The 12,598-nt window shown below is 43.2% G+C and overlaps 1 protein-coding gene across 1 annotated transcript; it reads left to right on the forward strand.

Annotated features, from left to right (window-relative positions):
• The first annotated feature begins 968 nt into the window (after positions 1-968).
• Positions 969-6,646, forward strand: LOC124699856 (protein PHOSPHATE STARVATION RESPONSE 1-like). The gene is made up of 6 exons (XM_047232085.1): positions 969-1,499; positions 1,765-1,823; positions 2,187-2,235; positions 2,561-2,645; positions 5,804-5,936; positions 6,170-6,646. Exons 1-6 carry the CDS (start codon positions 1,139-1,141, stop codon positions 6,554-6,556), a joined length of 1,074 nt encoding a protein of 357 aa, XP_047088041.1. The 5' UTR covers positions 969-1,138; the 3' UTR covers positions 6,557-6,646.
• The last annotated feature ends 5,952 nt before the right edge of the window (positions 6,647-12,598 follow it).

Here is a 12,598-nt window from a genome sequence, read left to right on the forward strand (position 1 = left end):
ATTGTCTGGCGTATATATGACTTACAATATTACATCTTGAACCATTATTACCGATATGTTTGGGAAGTTGTTAAATGGAATGGAGAAAAAATAAAGCTAAAATATGAAATGTTGTTTCATTTATAGGTTGGTCTAGGAACAACCTTATTCTTAACAAGATGAGATGCACCAATTTCTTTTTCAGTAATGAACGTTTAACGTTTTATTAGTTAAAAAAAGTATTACACCTGGCCTCTGCATAGCTAGGATAAACACAACCAACTAAAGATAAAATTAACTCTCAAGAAAATGGCTACACACTGAATTGAACTATAATGTTTTGTGCTCCTAGACTCTTAGTGGATCAGTGGGAGTATACGTCGATCTTCTGGATACAACTAATTCCAAAAAATTGAGTCAATAATACTCGATTCTCTTACGTCAGCATTAATCTGATGTAATGAATATTTGTTGGTATTTGATTCCAAGTCCACGCAATTCATGTTTCTTTGCGGAGCAAAGTTCATTCAGAATCACTTTCATTTCAGGATTTATTCAGAATCTAATGAACTTGGTTCTCTGATACCTCAAAAAATACATGCATGGGCCGTGACAAACGAATATACTAAAGCCGGTGCATACAATATAAACGACAAATGAGTATACATAAAAAATGCCCATATCATTTGGAATCAGTCGCGCTAGCCCGTGCATGATATCCCACACCCAGTAACTAAGAGTTAAGACCATGTCTCATTGTCAGTTGTCACAGCCCTCCAAAATTGCGAAGGTTTTAGTGCCTGCCTGGCGCCTGCAGCCTCTCCACCCCTCTAAGGCTCTAACCATTTCATGGAACAGGGAGAAGCTAGCTCTCTCTCCTCTCTCTCTGGTACACTTCTGCTGGGGCCTCACGATCCACCAACCTTGCTATTGCTATCGTCCCTCTCACACTAGCCCCCATCCCTATGCATCTACTACCGCACCTTCATCTCACCCACACGAACACAACACAAACCCCTATAGAAGAATCATGTACCACTCATGACCTAATCACTCCATTTCTCGAGCTTCGAAAGTAGCTTCCCGGACACACGCACACACATACTCCTCGATCGTCGCAGCAGCACCATTGTTACGGCCGGCTAGCCAGTGAGTTGCAATGGCGACTGCTCCTGCTGCCCCGGATCTATCGCTCCACATCAGCCCGCCGTCAGCAACTAACGTCGGCGGCGACGAAATGGCCATCACTGCAGAGTCCACGAAGCTTTGTCTAGGGCTGGACATGGTGACGGCGCCGCGCAATGGCCACTCCGACCTTCAGCAGCGTCTGCACCAACCTAGCCAGATCCCGAGATTCAAGAAGAGCTCCTGTGACAGCCAGGCGGGCTCCTCCGGCGGTGCAGCAAGATCTGGTACTGGTGCTGGTGGCAAGAAGAGCTCCAGGGCTCCACGGATGCGGTGGACGACGGCGCTCCATTCGCATTTCGTGCAAGCCGTCCAGCTTCTTGGTGGCCATGAGAGTACGTTCATGAAAATGAATTCAGTTTGTTCGTTTCGGTTTTTGATTAAGAAGAGCCATTGCTTAGATTGGAGCTACTTCATAATCACATGAGCCAATTTTCTGAGATAGCCAATGTATCTGAATGTTTAGGAAGTCAACAAATATGGTGCAATCTTATTCTCAAATCCCTTGTCTCTTCTATCCCTATATTGATTCGTAAATCATTTGGATTACATGTATATCTATGTCCCAACATTAAGCTATCTATATTTTCTATCTTCAAGGAGCAACACCAAAATCAGTGTTGGAGTTGATGAACGTGAAGGATCTCACACTGGCTCATGTCAAGAGCCACCTGCAGGCAAGTAACCAGATGTCGAGAGAACTCATCTTTTTCTCTTCTTATCATCTATGCTTTTCTTGATAGTTTCGCAACATTCAAGAACGAAACAATAATTTAGTCTTTTCTTATGATTTATGTATCTCAGCTCATCTCCACTATTTCTTTTTTCTTGCCAAGGTAGTTAGCTAGCTGTTGCCAAGTACTTCTTGTCTCTTTCACCTAATCCCTTGTGTCTAATTCATAGTACCATTATAAGTTTTAAATTAGTATGCTGCAAGAGTAAACCAAATGGCAGCACGGGGCATTGACAAATTAATTAATCCTTCCCTTTCCTTAATTTTTTATTTGCTTGACCTGATGCAGATGTACAGAACAGTGAAGGGAACTGCTGCAGACAGATCATGTGCTGCAGGTAAAATTCGGCCAACATGTTTGTTTTCTTCTTTTCAGAGACATATTTTATTATCTGAATGATCACATCCAGTAATGTCAAATCACATAATCCTATCTGAATTATTGGCATGGGCTATGTGTGGTGCTTGCATGCGCCTTAGTCTGGTATATATACACTATACAAAGCTAGCACTGAAATAGAAAAGGATGCTGTAATTGTAGTTGTGTTTCTTGGAACACATACTGAATGGTCCATACATCCACAAACAAACATATGTTCGAAAATTATTTATCATTATAATTTATTATTAATTGTTTAGACATGCATAAATGGTGTTCTGCAGGCCATGTCCAGATGAGAGATATGGGCTTCCTGAGGAGAGGTGGTGAAGTGGATAGCTTTGACGTGTTTGGCAACATCACTTCAAGGTTTGCAAATATATTTATAGTCATATAATACTCAAGTAATAATATATGTCGATCATGCAAGTAGAATAAGTTGCTTTGTATTATTCCTTTGTCACTGTGTGTGCAAGTCTGCAGCCTCCGTATTTGCTCCATTTGGATGTCGATCTTGTTTTTATTTGCATGTGCATATCCTTTAAAAAAGTCCGTGCGTGCAAGCATTTAAGCAGATTGTATGTTTGCGATAAACTATATATATGCATGGAGTTGAATTGCATGGCAGAATTTTGGAGGTATCTGACAACAATATATTAATTGATATCTCCAGAATAAACTTGGATGGATTAGGATGCTCAATAGAATAAGGTTTTGCATCTATATATGGATTAATTTGGACGATGCATGAAAACTATAGATCAATATAAAAATGATTAAATCTTTGATGCAAAAGTTTTTGTTACTGTCATAACTATTTACATAATTTACTAGAAACTTATAGCTAGTTGATCTCCAAGGCAACTTATTATAACTTCACAAGATATGGTATCATGGAATTTTGGTCAATGGAAAAGTATATTTCTTGTCAAATTTTGGCATCGTTTATACTAATCTTCGAAATCATAATGAGACATTATGTATTTTAAATTGCACAATGCCATCAGTATATATATTAATACATGCCCTGCTAATTTTACTTGGAAATGCAACCATGAACTCGAAATCCTGGACATAAGCCACACAACGTGCTATATCTGATTAATGTGATGTGCACAATGCAGACAATAATCCAATTAAGAGAATTAAGAGATACATAGATTGTTAGTAGGGCGCTTCAGGGAAATAAAATTGATGTGCATCTAGGAGGAATTTAGAAAATCCAGGTACGACATGTAACATTTTTATATTTTTCCACCAAAGTACTAAAAATATTTAAATATAATAAAGGTGCCATTTAACATTTAAATTCGTTTTTTTGCAATGTATGAAATGGTTATAACAAGAGTGTATTACCTTAATATCTTTTATGCAAAAACACATAATCATCCTCTCTTGATTTGTAAAAGTGTGTGCAATACTATAATTGTTTAATCTAGTACACTTTACATGAGACATTTTTCACATGAACTTAAATAATTGCTATCCAAATATAATTATATGTTATAAATGTGATTGAAATTTTAAAATGTACGCCTGAATTTAATATATGTAGATTCATATGGAGTAATGTCCTTAACACTCACTTTATAGTTCACTTGAGCTAGTATACAATTACTTTGAATTAACTCCCATGGTACAACAACTATCATTTTAATAAGACCGGAAGGCTTTGAGTGACGATATATGTAAGTAAAAAACATGTGAACTGAAGATACCACATTTGATTTTTGCGACAGAAATTCTTACATCAATGGATAAATGAGGTTATCACATTTAGTGAAAGTAGTAGTACTACACATGTGGATCCCTCTATTAATACTAAATTAGCTATAAAGAAAAGAGGGGATCTCCACATCAACTTTTGGTTGGGTCTTATTATGATTTCGAAGATTAGTTCCAGGGGGGAAATAAAATATATGTCTCACATATTATTGTGGGGTCAAATTTAAATGGTGTTGGTTAGTTGAAAATGTCTTAAAGTTTAATTCACATCCAAGAACAACAGAATGATCTAGCTACACAAATTGCATGGCCTACTCAACTAGTTTTGGCTGTTGCTGAACCATCATTTTTTTACATGAGAGAAATTAATATAATAAATCTACTTAATGGACACTTGTAATTATCTCATAACCATTTGTCCGTACAATTATATATGAACTGACTCGAATCTAAGGATATTAACCGAGTGCAAGGTAAACCAAGTATTTTACTTTCACTTCACAACATCAAAGCTAATTCTTAAATTACTTTCCCCCTTAAAATAGAGTAAGAAGTTCTAATTTCAGCACCATATATAATTTTCACCCATGGATCCAAATACACACATCCCATTCCCACACAAACACGTAGAGCAACAGCCGTGGGGTTTGTAGTTAGCCAAGGTGACAGTTCGCTGCATGTCTGGTACACACAGGCATATTGTCCTCGGATGTTTGATTCCAAACTCCCATGCAGAGAAGGCGCTAAAAGCAAGCTTGGCTCTACGCTCTGCTCCAGTTAATCATACTGCGATATATATAGAGCCATGCATGTAGCGCCCAGCTTGGGGTGGCCATGGCCATGGGGGACAGGTCTTTAAAGGGAAAGTAACTTCTAGCAAATCAATCACGCAAAACATTGTACCACGATGATCAGTACTGGCACCACCCGGCTGGGGGAAGGAAGATTGATCATGATGGATGCCAAGACTTTCTTTCCCCTCCTGTCTTAACTCGCGGTACTACGATCGCATGCAGCTGAGAGGGAGAGATGTCATTATGCGAGAGAGCAGCTAGCAGCCTAAGACTCGCTGCATTGTGATGATCGTTCTCAGATCCATATAAATTGTCCCCCTGCGCCCATCAGGGGCTGGCCATTTGCGCCGGGTGGTGTGGCTGGAATCTTGGCGCGAGACAAGTAGAACAAGACAAGGGCGCTCGCAGTCGATCGCAGCCTGCCTACCGTCCACCCACCCGTCCATTCATGTGATCGCTCCATCCGGCCATCCATCCATTGTCCTTAGCTTGACCGGCTGAGAAAGCCTGCCGCACCCACTCTAGCCCAGCCTCAGGTAGCTTAAATTCACAGTGAGTGAGTGGCGAGCAGGAACAAGCTAGGCTTGCCAGCGTTCCATTGCATTAACACTCAGTCACAGAGAGTGAGAGAGACATATACAGCAGGAACTACGCCGGCTGCAGCTGCATCCTGCATGCAGTATCTAGGCGTCTTCTGCTCGTCGTGTTTGCCTCTAGTCTCCTCTTGGTCTGGGCCTTGCATGCGCAGCGCAGGGGTAGTTTAATTCCTGCCGCATGTACGCACATATACGTGGTTCGCTCGTGTGACGATCGACCTGATGGTTTTAACTGTTTTGCTGGCTCTTGTACTCATTGTGTCTGCCTGCCTGCATGGATCGGACCCTCATGCACAGTGATAGGTCACGAGAGGCCCCTTCATTTTCTCTTTATTACCTTAAGCTCATCTAACTTCACTGTGTTACGAGATGAGTAAAATCTGAGGCGAACACTGACATTATTTGGTACAAGTTGCAGAAGACAGCCGTGGACGTCGCGGCCGGTGGAGCAGCTGCCGTACCTCCAGCAGCAAGCCAGCGGCGGGATGCAGCTACCTAGCCCCTACCTCATGTCCATTCAGCAATACTTCATGAAACAAAACCAGGTGATCTTTCGTTAACTCTCGGATCCTGTATTACTATTAGCTGGAAAGGCGATAGGTTCAGGCATCGCATCGTAGTACTCCTTACTGTCGTGAGTATTGCCCGGACGAGCATCATTTACTCATCCTGCGCACTGAAGACTGAACGGATATTGCTGATCTGTATTTGGTAGAAAACCATAGCCATTGCACATTTGCATTGCCAAAGAACCACTTGAGCATGCATGTTTGTACAGGGATGGAGGGGCGGCGGTGCATTACAGCAAGATGGTGCGCTCCAGCGCCCAGGGCAGGACAAAGGACAGCGTCTGCGTGTAGATGCAGGCCATGATGAAACGGACAGGATTAGATCGTCCGCCGCAGGTCTTGCAAAGAGATGGTCGTCGTCGTCATCGTCGTCACCATCGCTGTCGCCCTCACTACAGTTGAACGGCAGGAGTGCCGGCAGCGCCGCAGAGCAAGCATGCACGAAGCAGCAGCACGCGTCATCAAGGATACCGAGCCTGGAGATGAGTCTGGGGAGGCAGGGGTGGCAAAATGGCATGGAGCAACAGCAGCGGCAGGGACAGCGCAGCGTCGAGTCCTCGGCGTCCAAAGAGCTAACTCTACTAAAGTGCTTGTGATAATATCTGATACTATCACTGATTTTAATTCCATAGAGTGAGAGTGAAAATTAGAATAAGATCAAGATGCTAGCTGCTTCCTTTTCTAAAAGAATGTACTACTTGTGTGTTAACTTGGCATTTTCCATGATTTAATCCGATGTAGATCTTAGATTAAAGCATTATGATAACTTTACTGATACTGTAAGCCTAGCTCACTTTGTTAGAGAAGTAGATGTCCAACCCAGCCCTCAGGTTCAAGTCCCTAGAAACACAAAATTTGGTTCTTCTTTTTATTATTATTATTTAAAAAAATACTCTAGGGGCTTCATGATGATTCTAATAATATACATCGGGACTGGCCATGATTCAAGCGGACCGGGAGGAGTAGTGCTTTGGCTTATGAGAGTATATTGCTTCCTTTATTTCATAATTTATCTAAGACACATTTTGAAATGGTAATAAATTTGAAACAAAAAAATTCGCACGTGCACATCTTCAGTTGCTACACGTCCACGTAATCGTTTCATGAAAAATTGACTTGCCGGGTGGTGTGTGTAAAAAGACAAAATTCGGTGAAAAAATTAAGGCTTTCCACAAGATAAGTTTTCTCTTTTTTACATAGACCACAAAAAATATATGTTTTTCATGACAAACACACATGTACTATGGAGATGTACATGTAGAATTTTTTGTTGAAATTTTTTACACTTCAAAATATGTTTTTGTTAGAGGGAGCATATGCACTCGGGAACCAAATTGAATTTCACCTTTTTATGACATTTTCCCTAGTTCTCATGAATATTATGACGCTGCCACCGTGAGTCGGTGAATTGGTTAGACGCCACTAACTTTCGCGAAGTCGTTGTGGGTATGCCAGCGGATGGATGTGACGTGGACTACCGTTTGGTCTGGCTAGCTTTGCGTCGTCTCTTTGATTCATTTTCTTACATGCAGGTTGATGCGCGTGAAACACACACGTCCGTTGGGAACCCCAAGAGGAAGGTGTGATGTGCACAGCAGTAAGTTTTCCCTCAGAATGAAACCAAGGTTTATCGAACCAGGAGGAGCCAAGAAGCACGTTGAAGGTTGATGGCGGCGAAGTGTAGTGCGGAGCAACACCAGGGATTCCGGCGCCAACGTGGAACCTGCACAACACAACCAAAGTACTTTGCCCCAACGAAACAGTGAGGTTGTCAATCTCACCGGCTTGCTGTAACAAAGGATTAACCGTATTGTGTGGAAGATGATTGTTTGCGTAAAACAAGTAAAGAACAATTGCGAGTAGATTGTATTCGATGTAAAGAATAGGACCGGGATCCACAGTTCACTAGAGGTGTCTCTCCCATAAGATAAATAGCATGTTGGGTGAACAAATTACGGTCGGGCAATTGACAAATAGAGAGGGCATAACAATGCACATACATGATATGATAAATATAGTGAGATTTAATTGGGCATTACGACAAAGTACATAGACCGCTATCCGAGCATGCATCTATGCCTAAAAAGTCCACCTTCGAGTTATCATCCGAACCCCTTCCGGTATTAAGTTGCAAACAACAGACAATTGCATTAAGTATGGTGCGTAATGTAATCAATAACTACATCCTTGGACATAGCATCAATGTTTTATCCCTAGTGGCAACAGCACATCCACAACCTTAGAACTTTCTGTCACTGTCCCAGATTTAATGGAGACATGAACCCACTATCGAGCATAAATACTCCCTCTTGGAGTTAAGAGCAAAAACTTGGCCAGAGCCTCTACTAATAACGGAGAGCATGCAAGATCATAAACAACACATAGGTAATAGATTGATAATTAACATAACGTAGTATTCTCTATCCATCGGATCCCGACAAACACAACATATAGCATTACAGATAGATGATCTTGATCATGTTAGGCAGCTCACAAGATCCAACAATGAAGCACATAAGGAGAAGACGACCATCTAGCTACTGCTATGGACCCATAGTCCAGGGGTGAACTACTCACTCATCACTCCGGAGGCGACCATGGCAGTGAAGAGTCCTCCGGGAGATGATTCCCCTCTCCGGCAGGGGTGCCGGAGGCGATCTCCCTGAATCCCCCGAGATGGGATTGGCGGCGGCGGCGTCTCCGGAAGGTTTTCCGTATCGTGGCTCTCGGTATCGGGGGTTTCGCGACGGAGGCTTTAAGTAGGCGGAAGGGCAGCCTCGCGAGGGGTCACGGGGGCCCCACACGCTAGGGCCGCGCGGCCCCCACGGGCCGCGCCGCCCTAGTGTGGCGGCGCCCGTGGCCCCACTTCGTCTTCTCTTCGGTCTTCCGGAAGCTTCGTGGCAAAATAGGCCCCCGGGCGTTGATTTCGTCCAATTCCGAGAATATTTCCTTACTAGGATTTCTGAAACCAAAAACAGCAGAAAACAAGAATCGGCTCTTCGGCATCTTGTTAATAGGTTAGTGCCGGAAAATGCATAAATACGACATATAATGTGTATAAAACATGTAGATATCATCAATAATGTGGCATGGAACATAAGAAATGATAGATACGTTTGGGACGTATCAAGCATCCCCAAGCTTAGTTCCTACTCGCCCTCGAGTAGGTAAACGATAACAATGATAATTTCTTAAGTGACATGCCATCATAACATTGATCATACTATTGTAAGCATATGTAATGAATGCAGCGATCAAAACAATGGTAATGACATGAGTAAACAAATGAATCATAAAGCAAAGACTTTTCATGAATAGTACTTCAAGACAAGCATCAATAAGTCTTGCATAAGAGTTAACTCATAAAGTAATAAATCAAAGTAAAGGTATTGAAGCAACACAAAGAAAGATTAAGTTTCAGCAGCTGCTTTCAACTTATAACATGTATATCTCATGGATATTGTCAATGTAAGGTAATATAACAAGTGCAATATGCAAATATGTAGGAATCAATGCACAGTTCACACAAGTGTTTGCTTCTTGAGGTGGAGAGAAATAGGAGAACTGACTCAACATAAAAGTCTTCCTTCACACCAAACTTCAAGCAAACTCATTAGAGGGTTAGTGCACAATCAAAAATTCACATGTTCAGAGGTGACACAATCATTCTTAACACTTCTGGACATTGCACAAAGCTACTGGACATTAATGGAACAAAGAAATTCATCCAACATAGCAAAAGCGGCAATGCGAAATAAAAGGCAGAATCTGTCAAAAACAGAACAGTCCGTAAAGACGAACCTGAAAGGGGCACTAGACTTGCTCAAACGGAAAAACTCGAAACTAATGAAAGTTGCGTACATATCTGAGGATCACGCACGTAAATTTTCAGATTTTTCTGATTTTTTTACAGAGACTTCTGCGCGAATTCGTGACAGACAGTGTAAGGGTACATTGCCCCTATGTGTGGTTTTGGTAATTAATGACAATCCCTATGGACTAATGTTTTCATTGAGTTTATATGAAGGAATATTCCATAGGTACTACTTGCTCTCCATGTGTTGGATTCAAGTATGGATGCCATGAAGATAAAGGTATATCTTGTATATTGGCATCAAGATCATCGGTATGAAGATATATATTTGTGATATGATCAATAAGAAGAAATGAAGATGGAGTTCTTATGTGGGACTCAATATTAGCCATGTTCTATCTTATGTGAGTATGTGAAGATACAAGGTTGAGTTGGGCAAGTTCAAGATGAGCGTCTCAAGTGAATCACATACTTGAAGCTTGCCGTCCATTTGATGATAATGGACTTGTGAAGATGTGCATCAATGGAGCTTTCCCATCATAGTGTATGGGGGAGCATTTGTGAGTCGTCACGAAGCAACATTGGTCAAGAGAGGCATTCCGGCTTGAGTGAAGCTTGAAGAGTTATCATCAAGATCAAGCGGGATGCGCAAGGCAAAGGTATGGCCTTGCTAGGTTTTCCTTTTACCGGTCTCAAGGTGGATGTTGGGAGACCGGATTATAGGATAGATAGCCGCACTATTAAGAGGGGCTTTCGGTTGGGTAACTTGATCACATCGTCTTAGGGAGCTCAACCCTTTGCATACTTTGCATATCCTTATTGCTTCTTGGTGTTTCTCTATGTGAGGTTCTTGAGCTTGTTGCTAGCTTTACAACAAGCCCAAGTTCATCGAAACGGAGTTCACATGCATCTTCTATTGCGTTTTCGAGGTTGGGTGATTTTACCGGTTATTCATGATATAAGGTTCTACCTTTTATATTCATGATAAAATCCCCTCCTACAGATTCTTGGGTTTTCACTTTCTATTAGATAGCATTCGTTGTTATCTTCCAAACAAAATTTGTTTCATTCGAATCGGAGTTCGGGAGCATTTGTTATTAAAGAAAAAGGGAAAAAGAGAAAAGAATAAAAAGAAAAGAAAAAGAAAAAAGGAGGAGGAGCAGCCGGCCGGTCTGCCGGCCTGCCGGGCCGAGCGCCGGCCCACCCGGCCAGATCCGGCCTGCCCGCTCGAGCCATCCGGGGCCGCATCCAGGGGCCTCCCCGGTCCGGTCCGGTCACGGGCCCGGCAGCTACCGGCCCGCCCGGCCACCTCCCCGGCCCGGCCGGGGCCTGCTCCGGACCGAGCGCCCCTCGCCTTACGCGCCGCCCACGCGCGGTCCACGCGGCCGGCTCGCCCCGCCTGGGCCTGGCGCCTCCACGCGGCCCATGTGCACCGCCCGGCTGGCAGGCCGGCCCGACCGGACCGGCCACCGGCCTCCTCAGCGCCTGGGCCGGTCGGCCGGCTGGGCCGCCGGCTGGGCAACTTTCTAGAGCAGTTTTTTTGCCCGTTTTCTTGTCTTTTTCCCCCCCAACAGTTTTATTTGCTCCTAGCTATAAATAGACTCTTCTTCCACCTTGAGCAACTAGTTCTTCCCATTCTCTCACCTCCATTGTTGCTATTTGAAGAACTTGCTCTCCCCCTTGATTCCTCCAACCATTCTTGCTCATATTTGAGGATTTGAGAGAGGAGATCTAGATCTACACTTCCACCAAACCATTTCTTCTCTAAGTGAGGGAATCTCTTGGGATCTAGATCTTGGAGTCTTTGGTTGACTTTCCCCCTTGTTCTTCCTCTCCAATCTCATCCTAGCATTCGTTGCTTTGGTGGGATTTGAGTGTGAAGGACTTGAACACCTCCGGTGTTCTTGCTTTGCATCATTGCATAGTGTTGAGCTCTTGTTATCACCAGAATTTGACCAAGTCAGAGGTGGGCCGCGATCGAAGATGGGTGTGAAGAAATATATAGAAGAAGTATGTGGATCGGCCTTTTATACCAAGTTGGGCTTAATTGCCCGTGTATCTGTAACATATTAGATCGTATTTTAGTTTAGAGATAGAGTCTTATTCATGCACGGTTTGGTGCACGCCCGCATTAGAGAGTCCGCCGGACTATAAATATGTACCTAGGGTTTATGGAATAAACAACAACTCACGTTCAACCCCAAAAACAAACCAATCTCGGCGCATCGCCAACTCCTTCATCTCGAGGGTTTCTATCAGGTAGCGACATGCTGCCTAGATCGCATCTTGCGATCTAGGCAGCACAAGCCCCACGTTGTTCATGCGTTGCTCGTATCGAAGCGTTTTTGATGGCGAGCAACGTAGTTATCATTAGATGTGTTAGGGTTAGCATTGTTCTTCGTTTAAGCATGCTTACGTAGTGCAACCCTTGCATATCTAGCCGTCCTCACGCCTATCTCAGGTGTGGGGGCGGCACCCCGCTTGATCATTATTTAGTAGATCTGATCCGTTACGATTGCTCCTTGTTCTACAAGGATTAGTTTAATATCCGCAATAGTTTGGCCTTACAATGGGGGGAGGATCCAAGTGGCACGTAGGGTGGCGTTCGCAAGTCCTAAACGGGATGTTCCTAGGATCAACTTCATGTTGGTTTTTTGGCCTTGTTTAGGATCGGCTTACGAGCACCGTGCGTGGCCGCAAGGCCCAACCTCGGAGTAGGATGATCCGGTTATGCGGTGAAAACCCTAAATCGTCGTAGATCTCATTAGCTTCATCTTGATCAAGCAGGACCACCAAGTATTCGTGCACCCCGTACGGATCATGG

The sequence above is a fragment of the Lolium rigidum genome, chromosome 3 (genome assembly GCF_022539505.1).
Source record: "Lolium rigidum isolate FL_2022 chromosome 3, APGP_CSIRO_Lrig_0.1, whole genome shotgun sequence".
Lineage (NCBI taxonomy): Eukaryota > Viridiplantae > Streptophyta > Magnoliopsida > Poales > Poaceae > Lolium > Lolium rigidum.